This window comes from Protopterus annectens, chromosome 6.part0 (assembly GCF_019279795.1).
Source record: "Protopterus annectens isolate FY-2018-M chromosome 6.part0, PAN1.0, whole genome shotgun sequence".
In the NCBI taxonomy this organism is placed as follows: domain Eukaryota; kingdom Metazoa; phylum Chordata; order Ceratodontiformes; family Protopteridae; genus Protopterus; species Protopterus annectens.
The window spans coordinates 1,625,443,490-1,625,469,515 of record NC_056737.1 but is presented as its reverse complement, the minus strand read 5'-3'; the positions used below and the strand labels follow the sequence as shown (position 1 = coordinate 1,625,469,515).

Sequence of the window (26,026 nt, the reverse complement as noted above, 5' to 3'; positions counted from 1 at the left end):
TACCAACTCCGAGACTGCACTACAGTGCCAAAAATGGCAAAGTAATGAAGTGGCCAAGCAAATTCTTTCCCAGGGAAAGAATTTTCTTAAAACCCCCTTCGATATTTTGCCGTTTCAGGCTTTTGAGTTCAACCAAGATGCATTCGAATGAATGCATCTTCGGTCTTCTAATAGGGAACCAATAATTAGTAGGCATGTAAAATACTACATGATACCTACAGGAATCAATAACAGGAGGTTAGTAAAGATTGAGAAAAATGTTTAAATGTGGCTTCTGCCTACAATGTAAATACATCATACAAGGCGCTGAGATAGTAATACCCAATTATGGTAAGCATGTCCATAAAAAAAAATCTTCTTGCAGTAGTAAGGCAGTAGTCTACCTTGCCTTATGTAATATGTGCCCAAGTTTTTATATAGGGAAGACATAGCTTTAAGTTTACAGTCCTAGAGCAAGTAACATTGGGGAACAGAGGTGGCCCGCTCAATGATTTTTTTAGAATTAAGGGAACTAAGATGGCAAATGAGATCTAATGCCACCGAACAACCAGGTTTGAATAGTACCATTTCTATAAGTTCCATTCTTAGGCTCAAAGCTGAAGGTTTTATGTAAACAATATTTTATGTATCATATGTTGAGTGGTATCAGTTCATTATATTTATTCATTTGTCTATCTTTATATTAGTGTGTGTGTATATAGGGAAAGACATAATATTATGGAATTATGTTTTTAAGGGGTATACACCTTTTAGGTAATTATTGTTGCAATGAATTATTCAATTATGTTAATTAAGTGTAGGAATATAAGTTGGGTCAGTGGGTTGATGTATTTTATTCTGATGACATTTTTTACTAAAAAACGAAAGCGCTAAATAAATGAATTCTAGTGGATTATGGTGTGCTTCTTCTAATTCATCTTTACTGGTTTGGACCTTTCTGTTTTGTTTAAAGATTGATAAAACAGACTGGATAAGTGATTCATAAGAAAACATTGGGAGGACATAACTATGACTCCCAAATAAGTATAGAAGATTTTGAATTTTTGCTTAGAAATTTTGCATAGGTATTTTATACCCCAAGCAGACTCCAAAGAAATTTTCTTCAGATAAGTGACAAATTTTGGAGGTGTGAACTGGGAGCATATGTTTTTTGTGTGAGTGTAATGAGTTGGCAGACTTTAAAAAAATTCCCTACAGAGTACTTTGTTAGAAATACTGGGTAAGCAAATGGATGTAAGGAAATGATTTTTTGAACTGGGACACAAGATATTAATTGCCTAGACAGAGTAAGGCCTTGTTAAGTTTAATTCTAGTGGCTGTCAAGAAAGCAATTTCTAGAAAATGGAAATCAAAGTTTAAACCAACTGTCCTTAAAGCAGTGAAGATTTTACACAGATAAAAAAAATGGAAATGCGATATCTAGAAAAGGGTAGGAGCAAACTACATAGAAAAAAAATGGAAATTGTGGGAACAATACATGGAAAATAATGATTTGGACGAGGAGTAAAGTTTAAGGGAAGGCAGAAATTGAGCAATTTATGTAATGTTAAATTGATGGCAACTGTATAAAAGCATGTATGTGACGTACAATATTTGTAACTGTGAACATGTTAACATGGTTTGTTTTCTTTTCTATATATGTATATTGTCTGCACCTTAAGTGATAATTTAATAAAAGTATTAAAAACATAAAAAGACAAACCTTGCAGCTAAAACCAGACAAAAGGGTGACTGTCATTGATCAATACATTCAAATTTAAATAATTAAATCAAATATATGCTAAGGAAAATAATTCTGGGTCACCCATCCTATACCTTCTCTTATAATAAAACATTAACGTTGAAGAAAATTTGTGAGGAGATCCTACCCTCCATATAAATCTATGCAAGACACCCTTAACTTTGGAATACCAGCCACAGACTTGATATAAAGTACAGTTATGTAAATTGAGCTTACCATAACAGTAGATGTTTGAATGATCACTACTGCAGGACCCTTAGCTATATGGGTTAGATATAACAGCTGCCCAACTTATAAAGCTTCAGGGCACCTTCTACATGCCCAAACTGTGAGACAGCTTGAGCTAAGCTGATTAAAGGAGAAGTTTGGGTGTGAAACCCTTCACAGCTTTCTTGTTAGCAGAGAGAGAGGGAGGCTGAGCCCTGAAATAACAATGCTGGGAACAACAAAAGGTAAATGTCCACAACCTGGCATTAAAAACATACACACAATATAAGGGGAAATAGGAAGGAGGGAGAAGCTACTGCAGTAGTGATCATTTGAATATCTACTGTTATGGAAAATATAATGTTCATCAAACTGATCACTGTTGCAGTAGCTTTAGCTATATGGTTACATTATCCTAGCTTACATTTGTGAAATGGAAATGGAAGGGTCCAAGAGCACTTGGAGAATGGACCTAGCAAACCCTAATCTGGACTTAGACAAGGAATCAAGATTGTAAGGCCTTGTAAATGTCTGTGTGTGAACAAAGTTGCTGCTTCTAGAATACCTTTGGAATCCAACCCTTTCCAAACAGCCATAGATGAAGCCAAGGCCGTGGTAGAGTGTGCCTTGACCATGCCCGGAAGAGTTTTGTTATGAAGAGTACAGCAAAAGGTAATAGCCTTAGACAAACATTTGAAAATAGTCTGCTTTGACACAGGTTGTCCCTTATTCTTACTTTCACAAGAACTGAACAATTGATGTGAAGATCTGAAAGATTTAGTTCTTTCAAGATAGTGTCTGAGTTGTCTGGGGACATCCAAGGTATGGGTTGTCCTTTCTCCCTCATTTTTAGGTTCAGGAAAGAAAACAGAGAGATGGATACTTTGGCTTAAAGTAAACTCAGATATCACTTTAGGCATAAAATAATTAGTTCTCAAAGAAATCCTGTCCCAATGGAAAATGAGATCAGGTTGACTTACCATAAGAACTTGCAACTCCACTACCCTTCTTGCCTGTTGATTGTTCAGAGGTGAGGCAAAGAGATCTACCTGAGGAATTATCCACAGATGGATCAAATCTTGGAAGACCTCCTGATCTAGTTTCCATTCATGAGGGTCTGACCAAGTCCTACTCAGCTTGTCTGCCACACAATTGTTGGCCGACAGAATGTAGGATGCTTGTAGAGTAAGACTGTGCTGTGAAGCTATATCCCAAGCTAACATGGCTAGACTACATAGGGGATACAACTTGGTTCCCCCTTAATTGTTGATGTACTACATGACTGTGGCATTGGTTGTAACCACTTGAAGATGTCCCAGGGACCAAAGATGGATCAGAGAGTTGAGTACCCTGATCAAGGCAAGCAACTCCTTGATATTTATGTGTTTGTGTCTGTACTTGGTGTGCCACATCCCCTTCACTTTTATCCCTCTTGAAACTGCTTCCTATGCAAAGACTGAAGTGTCTGTGCTGACCGACTGCTTTGCAGCAGGGACGAGAAGAGGAGACCTGGATTTAAGGATATTTATTTATTTATTTATTTATAGACATTTGTTTACTGGGAAAGTCCGACTGGAAACAAGTGCCCTTTTTCAGTGTAGGTCCAGGGTGAAAAGCTCCAAGGTACCATATTTAATGCAATGAGTAGTTAAAATAATAGATTTTATAATGCAGTTTCAGTGAATACATAGCATAATAGTCAATATAATGAAATCTGCAAGGATATTCACAAACATTAATTTACAAATCTTGTACTAAGCCTTTACAGATAGAAGGGTAGTATATAAGAGAGGTAGGAGGAATTTATGACATACAACAGAGTAATTTATTAGAAGAGATAAACAAGTTTGAGTGCTAATAGAGAAGTAGTGCTGGAATAGCAATTTTGTTGTGCTAATTAGAAGTAGATATAGTATTTTAAGAAGTACAATAAAGTGAGGTATTGGAAGGAGATAAGCAAGTTATGTAATTTAGTGCTTTAAAAGGAGGTATAAGAAAGGGGATGAAGGGTGTCTGAGACAAGCCACGCTGCTTCGCAAGGGACGGCTTGCACCTGTCACCCCTGGGCTTCCGGATATTGGCAAAGGCTCTTGCCACCCCCATAGTGCCTTTTTTAGGCAAGGCTCAAATTCTAAACCTACCACCCTAGAACACAAAAAAGGAAAAAAACTAATGGTAATGCTGCTCAATGCCAGAAGTCTCAACCTCAAGATGCACGCACTCGAAGCCCTTCTCAGTGTGGAGAACATCGATGTCTGTGCTGTGACTGAAACCTGGTTCAAGGCTCCTGAGAGCACCCTGGCACTATCAGGTTTTACCTCATATCATGTGTTCCGGCCCCAAAATCCGGACAACACCAAGAAAGGAGGGGGGGGGTGTCCATATTCTTCAAGGACACCCACACCTCAAGGTTATGCATCGGAGACCATCCAGGTGCAATTAACCATAGGCAAGACTGCTCTGCAATTTGTAGCATGTTACAGGCCTCCCTCCCAAACTCAGGAACCTCACATAGCTTTCCTGAAAACACTGGAGGGGATAAATGTATCTCCAAACACCATCATACTAGGTAATTTCAACTACCCGAATATAGACTGGGATCACTACTCAAGCCCCAACACTCTAGCCCAAGGGTTCCTAGAGTTCATAAACTCAAATGCCATGGAACAACTAGTCACCATCCCCACAAGAGGAGAAAACATACTAGATCTCATCATCACGAATATGGGGTCACAATGTTCAACACCGGAAGTATACCCCTCACTGGTGAGATCAGATCATAAACTAATCTCACTGGAAGTCCACATCCCGCCCCCACCCCAGATAAAAAAGACCACAGTGAAGAACATCTCAAAAGCCGACTTCACACTTCTAAAGACTAGTGTGGTCTCTTTCAAGGCCCCCGAGCCTGTGGAAACCATTACTCTAGTCGCTGAATCACTTACAAATGCCTTCTACCAGCACCTACAGGACTGCATGGATCAGGCAATCCCAAACAAAACAAAGACTCTTTGTACCAAAGGCAAGCGTCCAGTCTGGTGGACCCCAGCCATAAACAAGCTCTACAACAAAAGGAGGAAGCTACTACAAGATAGAGCAAAATCCCCAAAAGGGAAGACAGTCTTGATCATTATAAGTAAAAAACTAAGATCTCTCATAAAATCATCCAAGGCAAATTTTGAGAGAAAAGTCTCTAAGGACTCAAAAGACAATCATAAGGCCTTTTTTAGCTATGTTAGAAACCTGGGAGGAAACTCCCAGATATGCTCAGAATTAGTTCAAAATGATGTAAAAATCACTGAACCTACAGACATTGCCAACATACTGGCTGACAGATTCAATGCAAATTTCTTCCCCCCTCCCCCCCAAAAGGAGAGATATCTATACCAGAGGATTGTAGCCCCCCAAACATCTCAAACGCTCAGGTGAGAACTGCTCTCTCTAAGGCGAAAAACACAGCATCCATGGGACCAGATGGTGTCCTCGGTTGTGTGCTCCACGAACTCAATGAGGAACTAAACCCGTAGTTAGGGCAGCTGTTTAATCTTAGCCTCACCTCAGGATACGTACCCAAGGAGTGGCGTACGGCAACTGTGGTCCCACTTCACAAAGGCGGTGCCTCCACCGACCCTGGAAATTACCGTCCCATCAACTTGACAAGCCTGGTCTGCAAAGCTATGGAAAGGATCATAATGGATCTCATAAATAATGACATAGGGGACTTGCAGACATTGGATCCAACCCAGTTTGGCTTTGTCAAAGGCAGATCATGCCTTTTAAACTTGGTTGACTTTTTCGAAACAGTCACCAAGGCCATTGATGAGGGCAAGGCAGTCCACACAGCCTACCTTGACCTGGCAAAGGATTTTGACACAATACCCCACTCAGGTATCATTGAAAAACTCATCAGCTTAAATGTAAACCCATACGTCACAAGATGGGTTGCAAACTGGCTAAGTGACAGAACCCACAGGGTCAGAGTTGCTGGCGCCATGTCAGACTCAAAGCCTGTCACAAGTGGTGTCCCACAGGGCTCAGTCCTGGGCCCACTCTTGTTCGGCATCTACTTTTCAGAAGTACAAGCAAACACAGGAGGATTATGGCTGGCAAAGTTTGCAGATGACTGCAAACTGGGCGCCATAGTCGAGAACACATCTGACACAGATATCCTTCAGAGGGGTCTTATAGAAACGGATAACTGGTGCCAGAGCCATGGCCTAAAGTTAAACGCCAAAAAATGCATAGTCATACCCTTCGGGAAAAACAAGGTTACCCCTAGCTACCATATAGGTGGCAATCCACTAAGCACAGAAGAGGTTATCAGGGATCTGGGGACCCAGGTTGACAGTAACCTTTCTTTTGACACTCACGTTGCCAAAGTAGTTAGGAAGACCTTCTACATCGCCCACCTGATCATGAAGGGATTCACATCTAGATCAAGGGAGGTCATCCATGCCCTGTACTCATCACTCATCAGACCAATGATTGAGTACAATGCCCCATTCGGAATGTATCTGACCCGACACCTGCAGCAATTGGAAAGGCTCCAAAAGTTCCTCACGAAAAGGATAAAGGGTCTCAAAAATATGTCTTATGCTGCCCGACTGAAGGAACTCCAGCTCTATTCAGTCGCTTACCGTCTGCTCAGAGGTGACCTGTGCCTGACATACAAGGCCATGTCCAACCCGGAATTGATGAACATGCTTCACCTCAAAAAATCTAAATCCATCAGAACTACAAGGGCAAGAGACTTAAACCTTAACACGGTTATTAATAGGACGTGCTGGAGGGACAGATTCATCACCCAGAGACTCCCTATGCTGTGGAACAAAATCCCGGTACATGTGAGGCAGAGCACCTCGCTGGCTTTGTTCAAGAGAAATCTTGACCAATGGATGGGAGATCGCAGGTATATCCCAGGGATTACCTCAGTGTCACTGCTTGACAGAGGCACAGCAAAATAATGGGCATAGTATCCTTCAAACTAAAGGGGTGGCGAAAGCCACAAAACTCTGGGCTAGGCTTATAAATGCCCTTGGGCAGATAGCCTAGTATGAACCTATGAACCTATGTCCCAGATGAGGAGAATGGACAAAGCCAGGAGGTAGAGAGGAAGTCTTTTAGTAATGGGTCAAAAAGAGTAATTTTATTTTCAAGTTCTAGCTACACTATTGAAATAGATACTGACCCCAACAGCCTTTTGTAGTTTGTAGATGGTAAGCAGTTGTTTATTATTTGAGAAAAGGGATGATTTGGAAGAGAGTATTGGAGTAAGGGTCTAATTGCTGGACAAGCAGATGGGATATCTGTTGTCACCACCAAAATATTTCTCTTCTGACAAATCAAGGACAAGGATTTGAAAAGATAAAGGATGCTGAAACTGTGACCAAAGAGATTTTAAATACCAGTGTACCTTTCTTATGTGGTGTCTTCCCAGGGGTATAATGCGAATTATAGATGCAGTGAGATCCAAACTCCTGAGATATTGTCCCTTGCAGTGACCAAAGTCTGAGTGGAAAACCTATGACTAGATCTAAATAAAGGTCTATTTTTTTCCTACGGAACAAAAGCTCTTTGAACTGAGGTGCCTAGTTGACATCCCAGGAAAACAATCCTGTGTGAAGGAGTGAAGAAAGATATTTGAATGTTCTGCTGGAATCTTAGCTTGTTTAAGAATCTCTCATCCAACACTTTGTAAAGATAAGCAAGTCATGTAAATACGGAGAATGTGGATGCCGTGCAACCTGCAATGAACTCGAACTGGAGCTAGATACTTTGTGAACATTCTCTGTGAAGTGGATAGTGCAAACGGTATAGGAAATAACTGATACTGTAATCCAGACATACAAGACCTTAAAAAATGCCTGAACTCTGGATGAATAGGATGGAATGATAAGCATCTTTTAAGTCTAGTGTTACCAGGACACTTAAAAGAAGAAGAGGTAGTGAGAGGTAAGTAACATTGTTTTGAATTTGGGTACCATCACAAAATGTTTCGAAAAGAAAGATCCAGGACTGGTCTCAAAGCATCTTGTTTCTTTAGCACTAGAAACATCCTTGTATAAAACCCTTCTCCACCTGGGAAGGAGGAACTGGTTCTATCACTCCTTGGGGCAGCATATGATGAAGAACAGATGGACACAAAAGCGTCAGATCTGGAGGATAAGGAATGACCCCATGGAAAGAGGGAATTTCCTCTCACTGTCATCTGTAACCTTGATGAATGATTTTCAGAACCAATTTGTCTGGAACAATCTGTTGTCAAAGAGAAAAAGTAAAATAGAAAATGGAGAGAGAAAAACTCTCATGGTAGGAGAGGAGCTGCAATAAGAAAATAAGATGGAAACCTACAGCTGACAAGAGTTCTTGTGCATATACTTGCTGTTCAAACGGCAAACAAGATCTGAGGTACAGCCTAAGGAATTACGGGTAGGGGAGAAGTCAGAGTTCTGGAGCCAATAAGCTTCAAGATCGCCACTGAGGTCAGATACCATCAGATCTGACAACCCACGTTTGAAAGGACAAAAAAAAGACATTAGATACAATGTTCCTCCTTCAGAGATGGAAGCTAACATGCGACTCTGCCTACTATGCCTCTTCCGCTTCTCACAATTCAGACATTCATTTGCATACGCTATATCTAGTTGCTAGCATTATAGTTAAATAAGGCACATAATATGCATGACACACTATCCCACCAAACTGCCACTCACTTATTGTTGATGTATAAGCACCTTAGACTTGATGTCCATGTGTTGCTAAATCATTCTTTATAGCTAATCCTACAACTGCCTAATACACTTGGGTCTGCTTTATTACAGTTATTACTTAATCACCTTTCAAGAGTCATTTAATGCAGCTGCCTATATTCCTTCTTGATATCAAGCTGTATATATGTAAATAAGTCATTCTGGTAAAAATGATCTTTTCTGTTAAATTTTCACTTTGTTCAAAGTAAAACTTGGATACATATTGTTTTTACTTTACTACTTCATCTTTACATGTTATGTTGGCCACTGACACTTGTATCAACAGTTTTTTAAACACCTTTATTAAGTTATCACTTAAGACATAGGCACAAATACATTAATTGTGGACTTCTTTCTAGCAGTCACCATTATAAATGAAGTCACTAAAATTTATTTACAGGATACCAAGGGGTCCCCTCCCACTAGCTCCATGAGGATGCTGGATTAGGACAAATTTCAATCATCACAAAAAAAAAAAAAAAAAAAAAAACAGGAAAAAGAACATGTGAATGCAGGAGCTTTTACAGGGGCTCAGCAAGTAAACTGAGCAAATAGAAGAAAAAAACTGGCAAGCTTGAGCAACAACTTGCTTAGTCAATGCACACTATCATGACATGCAATATTTGTGCACATCCACTCATGACTGCAAGAATTTCTGAAAAAAAAAAGATGCTGAATGATCACTGGTGAACAGAATAATCCAATCACAGTACACATTAGGGAGGGTCCTTGATGTTTGATCTTAGAAAACTGAACTCTCTAGATTCTGCTGCTTTAAGGCAGGCCTGAATCAAATTAACTTTTCATATACTGGGTAAAAGCAGGCAAACGGCCAATAATTTTTTAGTAGTAAGAAGAAATGAGAGTCCCAGAAGGCAATGGGTTTTGTATGGTAGACAAATGCCAAATGAAGCCAACACTGACTGGTGTGTGAGACCACTGCTAGCCTACCCAAGAATGACTACAGCTACAGAGAAGGCATTCAGATGACCACAACTTTAATGGTTAGCCCATATGTTATAAATTACTGCTACAGTGGATCTCACCAAAGAATGTTCAGTACACCATTGTATATTTTTGTGCTGAGGATAGTTCCAGTTCTAGCAAACAGTATACTAACAGAGATTTCAATAGAGTACCTCACTCTTCACCCCAACTAAAATTTAAATCAACTGAGGAACAGAGGTCGATATATCCAAGGTAAATGCTAAAATGAAAATACAGTTTACATATTAGTGCTATGATACATTGTTATTTTGTAAATGCAGGTTTAGATAATCCAAAATCAGTTTGCTTCTTTTTCTTTTCTCTTGCTCAGCCATCAAAAACTTCTGTGATGAGCCTCCACCTCTGTGCCAGTAATCAAGGAGCCTCACCCCTCACCACTAGCACCTGTGGGGAATGTTCACTGGGAAGATAACAGGTACACACCCAGTATTTCCAGATGCAGCTCTCTAAATCAAGCACAGTCAAGTACAATTTCCCTTAAAAGAACACACGGAACACAGTCAGTCTGGGGCTGGTTCCTCTCTCTTTCTCCAGATCCCCAGTAAGACTCCCCACTGGCACAGCTATAGAGTTGAGTCCTTAGCCAGGGTTCCAGGCCAAGTCCTTCAACATTCCCTCTGTCTAACCAGCGCTTCCTGCCCCAGCCCAAGTAGCTGACACACACACTCTTTGAGATTTGATTTGCACACGTATGCAACACACACACACACACACACACACACACACACACACACACCTGGGAAAGGCTGGCAGAGGTTTACTAGCTATGCCCCCCTCCTGCCCAGACTATAAGGTAGTTTTCACCGCTACCAGAACCCTTCGCGAACTACATTAAGGCCCTTTACAAAGGGTGTCCAATTTTACTGAGTGAAGTTCATATTAATATAAATGGTATTCTGACCAAGAACACGGCTATTAGGAGTGGCTCATACTGTGTCACCAAATAAATATGCAAATACTCTCAAAACTTAATTATCTTCATAGGTTCATAGGTTCATACTAGGCTATCTGCCCTGGGGCAATTATAAGCATAGCCCGATTCTGTATGGCTTACGCCACCCCTTGATTTGAGTATACTGTGCCCTTTTTAAGGTTTAGTTTACTGTGCCTCTGTCTAATAGTGACACGGGAGTAATCCCTGGGACAAACCTATGATCCCCCATCCACCTATCGAGATTCTTCTAGAAGAGATTCAGTGAGGTGCTCTGCCTCACATGAACTGGAATTCTATTCCAGAGCGAAGGGAGCCTCTGGGTTATGAACCTGTCCCTCAAGCAAGTTCTATTTATTTCTGTGTTTAGGTTCAAGTCCCTCGAGCGTGTGGCTCTAAGGGATTTAGATTTACTGAGGTGGAGCATGTCCATTAATTCTGGATTTGACATATCTTTGTATGTCAGGCACAGATCGAAGTAGGCGGTATGCAACTGAGTAGAGCTGGAGTTTTTTTAACCGAGCAGCATATGGCATCTGTTTGAGACCCTTGATCCTCTTGGTGAGATACTTTTGGGGTCTTTCTAATTGCTGCAGGTGTCGGGTAAGGTACATCCCAAAAGGAGCATTGTATTCTATGATGGGCCTGATGAGGGATGAATAAAGGGGCACGATTACCTCTCTTGATCTAGATGTGAAACCCTTCGTGATGAGGTGGGCTATGTAGAAGGTCTTTCTAACCACTTTGGAAATGTGGTTTTCAAAGGAGAGACTGCTATCAACTTGGGTCTCCAGGTCCCTAATAACTTTCTCTGTACTTAATGGGTTTCCGCCTATGTGGTAATTTGCGGGCACATTGTTTTTGCCAAAGGGTATGACTATACATTTTTTGGCATTTAGCTTTAAACCATGGTGCTGGCACCAGTTATCTGTCTCTGTGAGACCTTTTTGAAGGATGTTTGTGTCAGCTGGAGAGTCGATTATGGCGCCCAGTTTGCAGTCATCTGCGAACTTGGTGAGCCATAGTCCTCCCACGTTTGCCTGTACCTCGGAAAAGTATATACCGAACAAGAGTGGTCACAGGACAGAACCTTGTGGGACGCCACTTGTGACGGTTTCGAGTCTGACATGGCTCCAGCAACTCTCACTCTGTGGGTTCTGTCTTTGAGCCTGTTTGCGACCCATCTTGTGACATAGGGGTTTATATTTAAGCTGGATAGCTTATCTATGATGCCGGGTATTGTGTCAAATGCCTTTGCAAGGTCCAGATAGGCTGTGTGGACTACCTTCCCTTCATCTATGGCTTTGGTGACTGTTTCAAGAAGTCAACCAGGTTCAAAAGGCAGGATCTGCCCTTGACAAAGCCGAACTGGGTAGGATCTAGTGTCTGTAGGTCCCCAATGTCTTTGTTTATGAGCTCCATGATGATCCTCTCCATAGCCTTGCAGACTAAGCTAGTCAGGCTTATGGGGCGATAGTTTCCAGGGTCCGTAGAGGCTCCACCTTTGTGGAGTGGGACCACTGTTGCTGTACGCCATTCTGTGGGCACATATCCTGTAGTGAGGCTGAGATTGTATAGCTGTTTTATTTGAGGGATTAGTTCCTCTTGGAGTTCATGTAACCTGGGACGCCATCTGGTCCCATGGTATCTGTGTTTTTGGCGTTGGAGAGGGCAGCCTTCTCCTGAGCATCAGAGATGTTTGGGAGGCAGCCCTCGGTTGGTATAGATACTTGCTCTTTTGGGGGAGGGGTGGAGAAGTTTGCACTGAACCTGTCTGCCAGGATATTGGCGATGTCTGTGGGTTCAGTGTATTTTTGTCGTTTAGAATCAACTCAGAACAAGTCTGGGAGTTGCATCCCAGGTTCCTAACATAACTGAAAAAAGCCTTATGATTGTCTTTGGTGTCCTGTGCAATTTTTCTCTCGAAGCTGGCCTTGGAGGATTTTATGAGGGATCGTAATTTTTTGCTAGTACTGATCAGAGATGCCTTCCCTATTAGGGATTTTGCTCTATCATGTAGTAGCTTCCTCCTTCTGTTGTACAGTTTATTTATGGCAGGGGTCCACCAGACTGGATGCCTGCCTTTGGATGATTGGGTCTTGGTTTTGTTTGGGATAGCATGATCCATGCATTCCTGGAGATGTCCGTAGAATGCGTTTATATAGGATTCTGCAGTTTGGGCTGTAGTTTCCACTGGCCCTGGGGCCTTGAAGGATTCACTTCGGTTCTACATAGATCACCCACAATGAAAGGTTTAAATGTATTTAATAATAAATAATAAAAGAACAAGACAATACTAAATATAAATTCACAGTGACATCAGAGTTCAGAACCACAGGAAATATTTAAAATAACATTGAAGGACAGATGCAGACAAATAAAGAAAAACAATATCTAAACTAAGCTTCACTATTCCTGACTGAATTCAAGAGAATTATACTATTCCCTACTTACATAATAGAGCAAGGCAGATGATGTGGTGAATGAGCCTTCGTGTTGTTAGGCCCAAGACATAATACAGAATGCTCCGTCTCACTAAGAGACTTCTCAAAATAATATCTAAAATTTTTCTTCAGTGATAGCTTGAGGATGGCATCACTTCTGATCATCTGACTTCTAGGTTCTCATGCAAACCCCATTGCTAAAAGCTGACAGGTTTTAGCTCCTACCTGTAAAAATACATACACAAGGGACTTTGCTCAGATCTGTGGCAGGTGCTGGAAGTCATAAAACAATTCCATACTTCCATGCTTCCACAGTAGTAATTAGTTCACCCCAAAGACATTAAAGAAAGCTTCCTAGTACAGATTTTGTGTCTCTGCCTGGATTGAAACCTGTGAGATAGCATCCTTATGGCCTAGCCTATAAAGTGATTTAATTTCAGATATATTTTAAAGTTTGGTGGTCTGGGGTTAACCTTCCAGTTTCCTCTGTTAAAGCATATACATTTAAACAGTTACAGTAGTGCATGTTCCTCCCCGCGGTTGAGTGACGTCTAAAGACATGCAGGTAGGTGGGTGCTTGAATGGTGTGCCTTCTTTGAAGGTTGGGTGTTGGGCTGGCAACTCGGCACTGTACAAATCATTAGCGGACTGGAGTTCTGGTGTGGCGACACCTAACTGGGAAAAGCCGAAAGACGATACATACAATAGTGCATGTACATTTCTGTTCTCTCCAGCAGGGCACACTATGGATACATTTCTAACACAAGCACTTTACAAATACCTTTTCAACACAACCATCTGTACAAATCAGCTTGATATACACTACATACAGTTTCAATACATTTGTAACACATGCATCTTGTATAAATCAGTTTGACATTCACGCATGACATTTAATTATTTACAAAATTCCAGTTAGCTGTGCTGGCAGTACCTCCTTTCATCACAACTTCCCATTAAGTTTTCCTATCATAGAATTATTTAATGTCATAACAAACAATAATCCCTTGTCTGCATTAGTTTATGCGGAATAAATTCTAAAGCTGCATCTATGAAACTCTCATAAGAAATTTACTTTGTACATCAGCACAGAATATAATACCTTGTAGGATCTTTTGTCTCTGAAAGAATTTCAAGTAGCTCATCATTGGAAAGGAAGAAAAATCTTGGAAAAAACAAACGTTTCTTTTCTAGATATTCATTGAGTCCCTTCAGAATCAGTTCCAGCAGCTCATTAGACTTCTTAAGCTTTTCCAACATCTTGTCAATAGCTACTACAGCGAGTACATGGCTGTCCTGTAAGCAGAAGTAGAGAAACAGCAAATTTTAGCACAAAATACGAGTGCCTTCTTGATGCACTAACTCAACATTTCTGCATATCTTATAAAGCTCAGCTCTGAGTACAATTTAAACATTATACTTGATAATCTGCAGGTTGCTATGAGGTGACCTGTGTTTTGCTTTTTGAGCCATGAAAGATTCCATCTTATTTGCCCTCCTATTTCTTTGCAAAACCAGTGGCTCTACAAACACCCACACTATGGACCTAAATCTATACCAAAAAATAATCTAGACTCACTAAAGAGGGAGCTTCCTAACTCACCGTATTCCTAGCCTATGGAATAAGTTACCACTACAGGTCAGACAAAATACTAGTTTGGCTACCTTTAAGGCTAGTGTCAATAACTGGATGGGTAAACAAAAAATTATACCGGGGTTACCATGTATAGCACTGCTTGATTTGACAGGGGAGCACTATTACATGCTTGAAAAGAGTCTGCTTAAAGGTGTATATGGCTAGGCATCTTATGGTCCGGTCCCAGTGATCATCTGCATGGTGTGTTGTTACATTCCTATAGATGCTTAAGCATGGACTAGGGGATAGTGATGGGTCTATATTAGAAGAGCGAAGTGAAGAAAGAGCGAACGCTCTTTCGTTGACACGTAAAACCCGAAGTCTGAAAACAGCGAAGTTATGGAACAGCGATTTTTTTTCCCCAGGGAAAAAATTGCTGGGCCGTTCTCGGGACTTTGCTGTTTTCTCCACTGTGGTGCGATCTCGGAATTGGTATATTTAAGTAGGGGGGGTATTTTGTCTTTATAATTTTTTTTTTTTGGAACAGCGATTTTTTTTCCTGGTTAAAAAATAACTATTTCATAACTTCTCTGTTTTCAGACTTTGGGTTTTACGTGTCGACGAAAGAACATTCTCTCTTTCGTTATTTTGTTCTCCTAATATAGACCCTGATAGTGATATACAAATGGAGAACAGAAAAACATCCCACAAAACACATACAGATATGCACAACCCTGATATACATGTTTTGCAGTAATGTAAAACCGAAAGAAGATGGGAATCACCACACCCTTACTTTCTGAATCCTTTTTCAGGAACAGGAATTTAATAGTTACAGTTTCTGCAAGCTGACTAGTGTACTGAAAAGTAAGGAACTCAAAAGTTTTAAACATCAGCTTAAAGAACTCAAGATGTACTGAAGCTATGTTATATACTGAAAATAACCATCGGACTTTGACAGGGATCAAACAGGAGAATCCATCAGTGGAATGAGGATAACAATCATTAGTATCTACAGTGCTGATAACAGATGCCAGCACAGAGCATCAGCAAACAGGGTACACAGAGCAGAGGAGCATGAGAGACAGGAAGTGAAAAAGAACAGAAGCAGGCATTTTACAATATGGAAGGTACTGATGTTACAAAAATTAAACAGCAAAATGGAAGGAATAAGTATTATGATTCAGTCTCATAAATGAAATAGCACCTCAGTCTGCATTACATGTGAGTGCATGGAGGATTACATAGGTCTTTTTCCTGCACAAATTCAAAAGGACAAAAATATGATTAAAGTCATTATGAATACAAGAAAAAAATGAAACCGTATTCATGGGTGTGATATGTATGATTATATGAAGCACACCTGCTATAGTCACATCTAAGATTTGCTGCCAGGAATCATAATGAAATGCAAATGCTTCTTTTGTCAAGACTCAAAGCAACATAACCAAAACATCTCAACCATAGCACATCACAGACACAAACAGCCTTAGAAAAAACATTGTAAAAAAATCAAAACAATTGCATTTTTACATGTTGCTGTCCTTGTACCCCCAAATGCTGGGGCTTTATCCCTTACCATTGATCTGTTCATGTACTAACTCAGAATTGACAGATGCTACTTTACCGTCTGTCTCGCAGTTCAGTGTAGAGGATTAAAACTATGAGCTACTAACAGCTCATCTTGTAGTTCAGGGTTTGATTTATTCAGTTTCCATTTGCTAGTCACTGTGTGAATCTGTGCAAGTTATGTAATCAGACAGTGTTTCATGATCTCATATCTGAAAAAAGATGTGTCTAGTTGGTTTACCCAGTTAACAAATGAATTAAAAAAAAAAAAGATGGAAGACCCTCATACTACTCCCTTGTTTAGGCAATCCTTGGGACATTACAAGCATGTGCAATGGAACAACAGAGTTTCAAAGAAAAAATTCTGATGAGTGTCTAAATAATACTGCTCCTGTGAAGCCTCAGAGATGTCTCCTCATGATTTGGCAAAAAAGTACTGAAACTGTCTGCACTCTGTCGATTTCCTTCCTATGGGCTAGACAATCAGCAGTCACAATCAAGTTGTGGGAAGGAGCCAGAGCTTTATGAAACTGGCTGGTTGTTGTATCCTGAGCAGGATACAACCCATACAGCCAAAGGCTACTACAGCAGTGAGAATGATGAACATCCACTCTTGCCTAGGCCAAAAGGTTGCTGGCAGTATCATCCATAGAGAGTCCTTCTGAATCTTTAGAAGGACCCTGGTTATCATAAGAAAGGGCAAAAAGGCACACATGGGTCTTCTGTGCAAGATTCAGGGAGGTATTGCAAGCCCTGAACTGTGAGAAATAATCTTTTCATCAAAAAGGAAAGGGAAAAAAAAGCTTTTATTTCAATTCTGTTTAAATATTTTAAGTTGAACTTATAGTGACTTGTGTGGTAATAATTTTTGCACACTTTTCTACTTTTTTCCATGTTTTAGGCAAAAAGGTTTCTGTACTTTTCCGTTATCGGGGCAACGGGTCTAATGACCACGATAAGTTGTTATAGTTGCATTCAGTTGTAATTCACTTTAAACCACAGAAAAGTTAACAAGTAAACTGCAGTCCTTTGTAGCGACTGTGGTTATATGTTCTGCAGTCTAGGTGAGAAAGACTCTCTTACTATCTTTCCCAATGTAAGTTGGGCAAAGGCCATGAACAGAGACTCTTTTCTGATGGACTTAGTTCTACACAAGTAGAATCAGAGACGACTGTGACCATCTGGTTCACTGCACAACTATTCTCCTTTGTGTATGTCATTCGGGAGAAATAGTAGCAATTAAATGGTTGATGTCGATTAAGACACTGTGGGTACCTTGGGGATATCAGACAGATTTGTTCTTAGCAAAACTTTTTGTGAAAGATTAGGTACAGTGCAACAGATAAGACATGAATTTTCAATTTTCTCCTTACAGAAGTGACAGGAATTAAGAAATTTTTTTTTTTTACCAAGACAGAATCAAATAGTGGAACGTCCGCTGTCGTTGCTCGTTTGGAAGTACCATGCAATTTTATTTTTTTATACAGACTGACTCGTTACAAGGCAGTAACACAGGGTGCTTCGTCTTCATGTCTGTTTCTTGGTCTTTCAAAACAAGTGGTTCAGGGCTAACAGCTGTGCGATCATGATGTGCGCATTACAACTATTGCCCCGATAGCAGAAAAATACCAAGGTTTCCTTTTCGTTTGTTCTAGGACCTTAGTGTTGGAGCTTCTTTTGCAGTTGAGAGTAGACTGGGTTTATACATTATACAGCTCTTCTATCCTCCATAAATAGAATTATTTATAAAAGCTAGCTGCTTGTACTTTAAACCATGTCTGGAGCCTTAGTCTTGAAGTTTTATTTGCAAAACCATGAACTATTGCCAGATCTGAGCCTCATTTAGTCATTTATTACTGCACTTTTTCCATAAACTGTGTAGCTGGTAAATTTTTGCATAGTCTGGTGCCTTAGACTGTACTAAAATAGCATTATGAGAGTACTGTTTATTCTGCTCTTACAGCTGTTTATATTCCAGTTTTGCTGTTAGAGTCTTATATTCTGCATATCTTTTACCAGCATAAAGTTGCATTCCAGTGCATTTCTGTTCTCCAGTTCTGTCTGTCTGCCCCCCCCAAGACATTAAGCTAACGTTTCCGAAATTCTAACACACATGGGATCATTGTCCTGTACCTCAGAGTCATAGGACTAGAGCTCTAATATTGTCTTAATCTGATTAGATCCCTCTTTAGCTAGCCTGCTTCCTGCAGCTTGATCATTTTCCCAACCTTAACACACTTTTCCTGTTGTGGTTTTAAAATGCTGTCTCTCTGACCTCCATCCATTATGATAATCTGACTTCCAAATTCCCTCTTTCACTGCTATTGTTTTCTGTGTAAGCTATTTAAGTATTTTCTTTCCCCAACCATTGTTTTCCATAGATACATAATACTGTGTGCCTACCCAACCCCTTGTGTATAACATCCTTGTAGCTCACCCAATAAAGGACCTGACATCATGGATATGCATTTTCTCAATTACTCTGCAGCCAGTTTGATGGATACGGATATATTGAGACAATGTAACAATTGTCTAATGTTCACTGGCAACCATTTAATCCTCAAAGAAACAAATATAGTATGCAAGAAAGGTATATGCAAAATGACTCTGGAGGCAAAACTCTTGTGTACAAATACTGATAGTAACAAGCATCCACCACAAAAGTATGCACCCTACACACTGACCTACTGATGCTGAGGCACTTAAATGCAATCTTCCTAAACCCCAAAGACCTCCTAGACATTCGGACCCCACCCCAAAAATATATATATCCTCAGTAAACCTAAAACCATTCAACAGAAACAACACCTAACACTGCAAACATACAGCCACACCCAGTGGATCTTCAACTACCTAGCCCATAAGGCAAGCCAATACAATACACAGGACTCTAGTCACAGGGGCCTCCATTGTATGACATACTTATGCCCCAATCATCAGGTTGAACAAGGAGAAAATATCAACCAGTTGCTTAATAGAGGCCAAGATCCAGAACGTTACATATGCACTCAACTCACTACACTACAGGCATCAGTATGATTCAGTCATAGTCCATGTAGGTGTAAATGACCTGAGACATACCTCCCTAGACTATATGAAGAGTTCCGGGACTATTTGTCACAGACTGGTATGTGCTTAGTATTGAGCAGCATTCCACCTTCACAAAAGATGATGCCACCAAATTAACAGTAAATGATTGACATTAATAATTGGCATAGTTTTTGTTGTCATTCTAGGGGGATACTATATTTATCACATAGGAGAACATGGTCTGCACCTGTTCCCTCTAGACCTTTGAATACTGCCTAAAACATTGTTACCCCCCATAGAGTCTTTCTAGGCAATGCCAAATTGACAAACCTTTCAACATGGCAAAATCTACCCAAGGAAACCTAAAAGTGTTATTGCTCAATGCCAGAGATCTAAACAAGAAGCTCCACACCCTCCAAGCTCTACTCACCTTGAGAATTCAGACATTTGTGCAGTTACCAAGACATGGTTTAAAAGCCACTGAAAGTACTCCGGCAGTGCAAAGCTTCAGTGCCTTCCACATATTTAGACCAGCAACTGCGGACAGGTACTAAAGGTGGAGGTGTATCAATCTCCATCAATAAAAAGCATACATCTAGAATGGATAAAAGTGGATGACACACTGGAGTTCCTCCGCATCTACATTAGTATACAAAAAGTCACATACCATACCCTAGCAAGCTATAGGTCTTCCTCTATATCCCATGAAACCCATAGCTGATACTCAGGCCTATTGAAAATATGTACCATTTAACCAAATACCACATTCATTGGAGACTTTAATTATCCCTCAATAAACTGGGAATTCTATATGACCCCAAATTTGCAGGTGCAGAAATTAAAAGATTTTTTTGTAAACACAAACATCATGGATCAGTTAATGCATATGCCTACTAGAGATAAAAACATACTGGGCTTGATACTCAAAAATATGAGAGAATACTACTCGCCCTTCCATGTCAAATCCTTTCTGGTAAGGTCAGACCACAAAGCAGCCTCCTCTGAAATAAGAATCAATTCTGTAACCCCAGCAAACCCTGTAACAGTTAGAAACTATTTCAAGGGAAACTACCTTCAATTGAGTGACAGCCTAACAAAATTTAAAGCCCTTCCAAACCTAGATAACACAGCAGCCTGTGCAGACTTATTCACAGAAGCTCTTTACAACATGTCAGTGATTGCACACAGGCTGCTGTGCCTACAATAAATAACTTCAAAACTAACTCAAAAAATAAACCACCCTAGCGGAATCCAAAATTAAACATGTTATACAACAAACAAAAATAAATCACAGCTAAAATTAAGAAGCATAACACCAAAAAAAAACCCTCTAATCAAGATGAATAGACACTAAGAGGATGAATTAAGTCCAACAAAGCAAATTTAGAAGTAAAAATAGCATCCCAGGCCAAGGACAACTATAAGGCCTTCTTTAGCTATGTCCGAAACCTCAAAGGCAGCAGTCAACAGTGTGCAGACCTGTTGATAAATGGGAACAATGCTCCTGGAACTGGGAGATATAGCAAATCTTCTTGTCTGACAAATTCAGATCTAGCTTTACACACCTTTCAGCCATTCCCCAAGAAATACCATCTGACATAATCCCTCCAAATATCAGTAGGGAACAGGTGTTAGATTTGCCCTCTAAGGCCAACAATACAGCTACAGTGGGCTTTGATAATATCCCAGGATGCCTCCTAAATAGTCTAAAATATGACCAATCAGACATTGCCTCGGCACATTCTACATATGTGAATGGAAGACTGCAGTAGTCATCCCTCTGCAGAAGGACATTGTTGACCATCAGTGAATACCAGGAATTAAACACTCATTAGTCAGACTAGACTCATATGCAAAGCCATGAAATGAATTATCATGGAAATGATTAACAATGATATAGGAAACATTCAGACACTGGACAGAACCCAGTCTGGTTTCATCAAAGACAGGTCATGCCTACTGAACCTGGTGGACTTCTTTAAGAAGGCCACGAAGGCAATGGGTGAGGGCAAAATATTGCATACTGCCTACCTTGACCTAGCTAAGGCCTTTAATACAACACCCCACTCAGGCATTTTAAACAAACTTAAGGAATTAGGCATAAATCCCTGTGTAACTTTCTTGATAGCTAGTTAGCTAGCTCACAGACAAGACCCAGAAAGTCAGGACTGAAAAAACACCTCCACAAAGGGGCTGCTCACCAGTGGAGTACCCCAGGGCTCTGTGCTGGGTCTGCTTTTCTTTGGCATCTATGTTTTTGGAAGTCAAGGCCAATGTCAAGGGCCTCTGGTTCACCAAGTTTGCAGATGACTGCAAGCTAGGAGCAATCATAGAATCCTGCCCCCAAGATATTAACAGGGGTTTGAAATTGGCATAATGGTTAGTGTATTTAAATCACAGACACAGGGTACAGGGTTTGATTCTCAAATTTGAGGGGAGTTGACAAGGCTTAAAATGGCCTGCAAAGGCAACTAGCCTAGTACTTGCCTATGAACCTTGTATGGTAAAATGTTGGGTTGGGGTAGGTACAATGGTTAAGGTGCTTACCTCACAGACACAAGGTACAGGATTTGATAATTACCTTTGAAAGAGAAATTGGTTAGGCTTAAAATGGCCCACAGTACTTAACTATGAACCTGTGAACACAGGAAAATGACTGGTGTCAAAGTCACGGTTTAAAGCTCAATGCCAAGAAATTCATAATAGTACCTTTTGGGAAGCTGGCCACCAAGGGAAACAACATAATTGATAAAGTACCCCTAAAAGGAGACACAATAGTTAGGGATTTGGGGGGCTCATGTAAATAGTAACATGGCTTTTGACCAACATGTGTTTAAGGTTGTAAGAAAATCATTCTGTGTCACTCATCTTAAAAGGGCATGGCATCTAGGTCCAGGAAGACATCATGCCACTGTACTCAGCCCATCACCAGACCCATCATTCAGTATAATGCCCCTTCTGTATCTTCCAGACCAGACAGATGCAACAACTGTGCTGGGTCTACTTTGACCCATCAAATTTACACTTTAGTGAAACTTTATCCGAAAATGCACTTTCGCGAAACTACAGTTAACCGAAAAAAAACAAAATATACTAAACTCGTTTATGCAAAAGGGCAAGCCCACCTACACCCCAACTACTAATATATACTAACTCCAAGATCACACTACAGTGAGGAAAAGGGAATATTGTACAACAACCACCTCCCCTCCCATACATTCGATGAACTCTAGTTTTGCAAAAGTATATTTTTGGATAAAAGCACTTTCGCAAAACTGGACTTGCGAAACTACGTTTCTCTAAAGTGTAAATTTGATGGGTCAAAGTAGACCCACTGTGCCTGGTCAGGTACCCAAGGAGTAATACCCCAGGGACAGAAAGAGACAATGATGAGTAAACCGATGTAATCAAAATGGCACTAGCAGAGGTTCCTCACAAAAAGAATACAGGGTATTAACATAATGTCATTTCCAGATCATCTCAAGCCCTATCTCTATACTCTGTTTCATGCAGACTGCTGAGAGGTGGCATGGCTGACATACAAGGCATCCTTAGATGGACCTTCAGCATACTGAAAAATGAAAAGCACTAAAACTACTTTATCTAAGGTTTAAACTTTGCTTGCAATGTAAATAGGACATGCTGGAGGGACAAGTAAGTATCTTACTGAATCCCCATTCTTTGGAATACGCTTCCTTACCATGTGAAGCAGAGTCCATCTCAAACCCTGTTCAAGAACCACCTGGACCAGTGGATGGGAAATTGGAAATTCAACCTGGTCTAACATCTATGTTTCTGATAGATTGTGGCAACCATTAAATCATGCTTTAACTAAAATATACCCCTTAACATAACCTCTAAGGCACAATAACTCATTGGATATATTTGGGATACATGGCTAGGTTTATAAATGCCCCAGTGGTTGTTAGCCTAGTATAAACTTATGAAACTATATAGGACATGCCTATCCATGGGAATGAAAAAGCATCTGTCCTTCCAGGCCTTTATGCACAAAGTCCTGAAGCAGAATATGTTTAAATGTCTGTTGTGAAAGGAGGCAAATGGATCTACTTGAGGTGTTCCCTGCAGTTGGATCAATTCCTGGAAGGCCCCTGGGTGTAATTACCCTTTGTGGGAGTCTGCCTTGGTCCTGCTCAGCTTGTCTGCTATAACATTCTGCTCTGACAGAAAATAAGCAACCTGGAGGGTCAGATTGTGTTGTGTTGCTAGTTCCCAGACTACCATTGCTAGTCTGCTAAGGGAGTAGGAGTTGGTTCCTCCCATTTATGTACTACATCACTGCAGTATTTTCTGTAATTACTAGTAGAGGGCCAAGACTCCAAAGATGGTTCAGAGATAATGACAGCATTTATTATAGCCATCATTTTTTTGACATTTATGTTTTTTAATTTGACCTAGTTGTTCAACGGACCCTGTACCTTCATCCCCTCGGATATAACTGCTGAAGCAAAGTCAGAGGCATCTGTGGGGACTAGAAGGAAAAAAGGAAGGCCTGAGATAATTCACCCAACAGAGTAATTCCCTTTTTACAACCTTAGCAGTGGAATTTTAAAAGCTAGGGATGCTGGTGTTGCATCAAACCAGAGGTAATGAACCACTGAAACCTCCTCATGTGAAGACTGGCCAAAGGAATCATGAGGATTGTAGAGGCCATGAAATGTGGAATCCTGAGATATTCTCTGGCAGATGCCAGACTGGCTGGAAAATGTCAGAAATGGTTTCTTGTAACATCCCTCATTGTCTTGAGGGAGCAAAGCCATCATTAGGGGTGTATGTAGGAGTCACCCAGAAACACTATCCTCTGAGACTGAATGAGGAAGATGTCTCTATGTTTACCTGAAATACCAGACTGAGAATTTTGTTTTCCAAGCTGGAGAAGTTTGACAACTTGTAAATCTGCAAAAATAAAACTATTGTGTAAGTATGAAAAATGTACATGCCCTACAACTTGCAAAGTGTTGTTATAGCACTCTGTATACACTCTGGAAGCTGTTGACAACCCACTGAGTAAAGCAGGGAATTGAAAATGTACAGACACAGAAAAAAATGTAAAAAGCACCTGAAAGCTTTGAGACATGGAAAGGTAATCAAAAGCATCTTTTAAACCCAGAGTTACTAGAAAACTAAGAGTCTTAATGTGAAGTAATAGCAACTGCAGAGAGATCATTTTGGATTTTGATGCGAGTTGGCTGCGGTGGTGCAGTGGTTAGCATTGCCACCTCACAGCAAGAGATTCTCTGGTTCAATTCTCTGCTGGGGTGCCTTCTGTGCGGAGTCTGCATGTCCTCCCTGTGGTCACGTGGGTTTCCTCCAGGTGCTCCGATTTCCTCCCACATCCCAAAGACATGCTTGTAGGTGGATTGGACACTCTAAATTGGCCCTAGGTGTGAGTGCATGCATGTGTGTGCCTTCTGTGGAAGGTTGGGTGCTGGGCTGGCAACTCGACACCGTAAAACTCCACTGCCAATCATGAGCGGACAGGTGATCCGCTGTGGTGACCCGTAACTGGGAAAAGCCGAAAGAAGAAGAAGAAGATGTGAGGTTTTGAAAAAAGGTTTTAAGACAGGTCTCCATGTTCCTTCTTTCTCTGACACCAAAAAAGATTACTGAATAGAACCTTTTCCCTATATGATCATGGATAACAGATTCTAAAACCTGAGAGATCATGTAGTGTAGGATATAAGTAAAAAGGGAGGTTTGCTTGAATAAATGCAAATGAATCTCTTAAAAATAGAAGACAGGATTCTGATGGTCAGTTGTAACCTTTTTGAGTGAATCTCAGAACCCAAGTGTCTGAGGCTATCTGCTTCTACAGAGGAATGTGAAGACCTAGTTTTTGGGAAAGCTTCACTGGAATGCCAGGGTGGAGAGGGGGAAAATATGATACAGCATGCAAGTCAGTCATCTTTTTTAAACTGTCTTTGGTTCTGGGAGGATCCTCTCTTTATGGAACGTCTCTGCCATTGCTTTCTGAAACTGTATTTGCCTGTACCTTGCTGGGACTGTTTATTCTATTTCCTATAAAAGGAAATAGAACTGTAAATAAAGTTATTGTATTTAGGCATGGAGGATTGAAAATATCTTGGTAACCATCTGAAATAACTTTCCTCTTTCATCAAATCTTTTAAAGACAACAGCAGAGGAAAGGTCAAATACATTTTTTATCCGGGGGCATTAAGAAGTTTAGTTTTGACATCCTCTGCTAAATTTGAGAAAGTAGCCAGGCAAATCTTCTCATCACTGACTCAGTCACAACTGCTCTAGAAACAGCATCAACAGAGTCATAAGTGAATTTTAGAATGCTTGACTACCTGGAAACACAGAACATATTAAAGAATTCAGAGATGTCAGCCTCTGAAGAAGAGAGGTCAGCAATTAATTTTCTCATATTGTCAAAGGAAGCCAGCAGGAATTTGGACATGTGAACCTGCAGGCTAAGGTTGAAGAAGTATAAACTTTCTTCCCAAATCTATCAATGGCTTTTCTAACATTGTTAGAAGGAATATGGTGAGCTGCCAAAAGAACTTTGACAGTAGATGATTTTGACAGAGAAATCTCTGGAGGGTCTGATCTAGGGTGTGAAAAAATAAATTGATGGATCTCAGTAACTTTATATCATTTATCAGACGTCCTGGGGGCAGGTGGCTGACTGTCAGGCAAACTGCTGGCTGCAAAGAAATTATCCTCTAATCCTGGCAAAATAGGAGGAACAAGTGCAGGTTGAGGAAAATCCACCTGTAACATATCTTA

At 40.4% G+C, this 26,026-nt stretch overlaps 1 protein-coding gene across 1 annotated transcript in view; it reads right to left on the bottom strand.

Annotated features, from left to right (window-relative positions):
- Positions 1-26,026, bottom strand: part of DNAH7 (dynein axonemal heavy chain 7) — a 4,771,155-nt gene that overhangs the window by 2,912,441 nt on the left and 1,832,688 nt on the right. Inside the window, exon 16 of the mRNA XM_044073696.1 lies at positions 14,183-14,376. Within this exon, the coding sequence (XP_043929631.1) occupies positions 14,183-14,376 (194 nt within the window). The remainder of the gene's footprint in view (positions 1-14,182; positions 14,377-26,026) is intronic.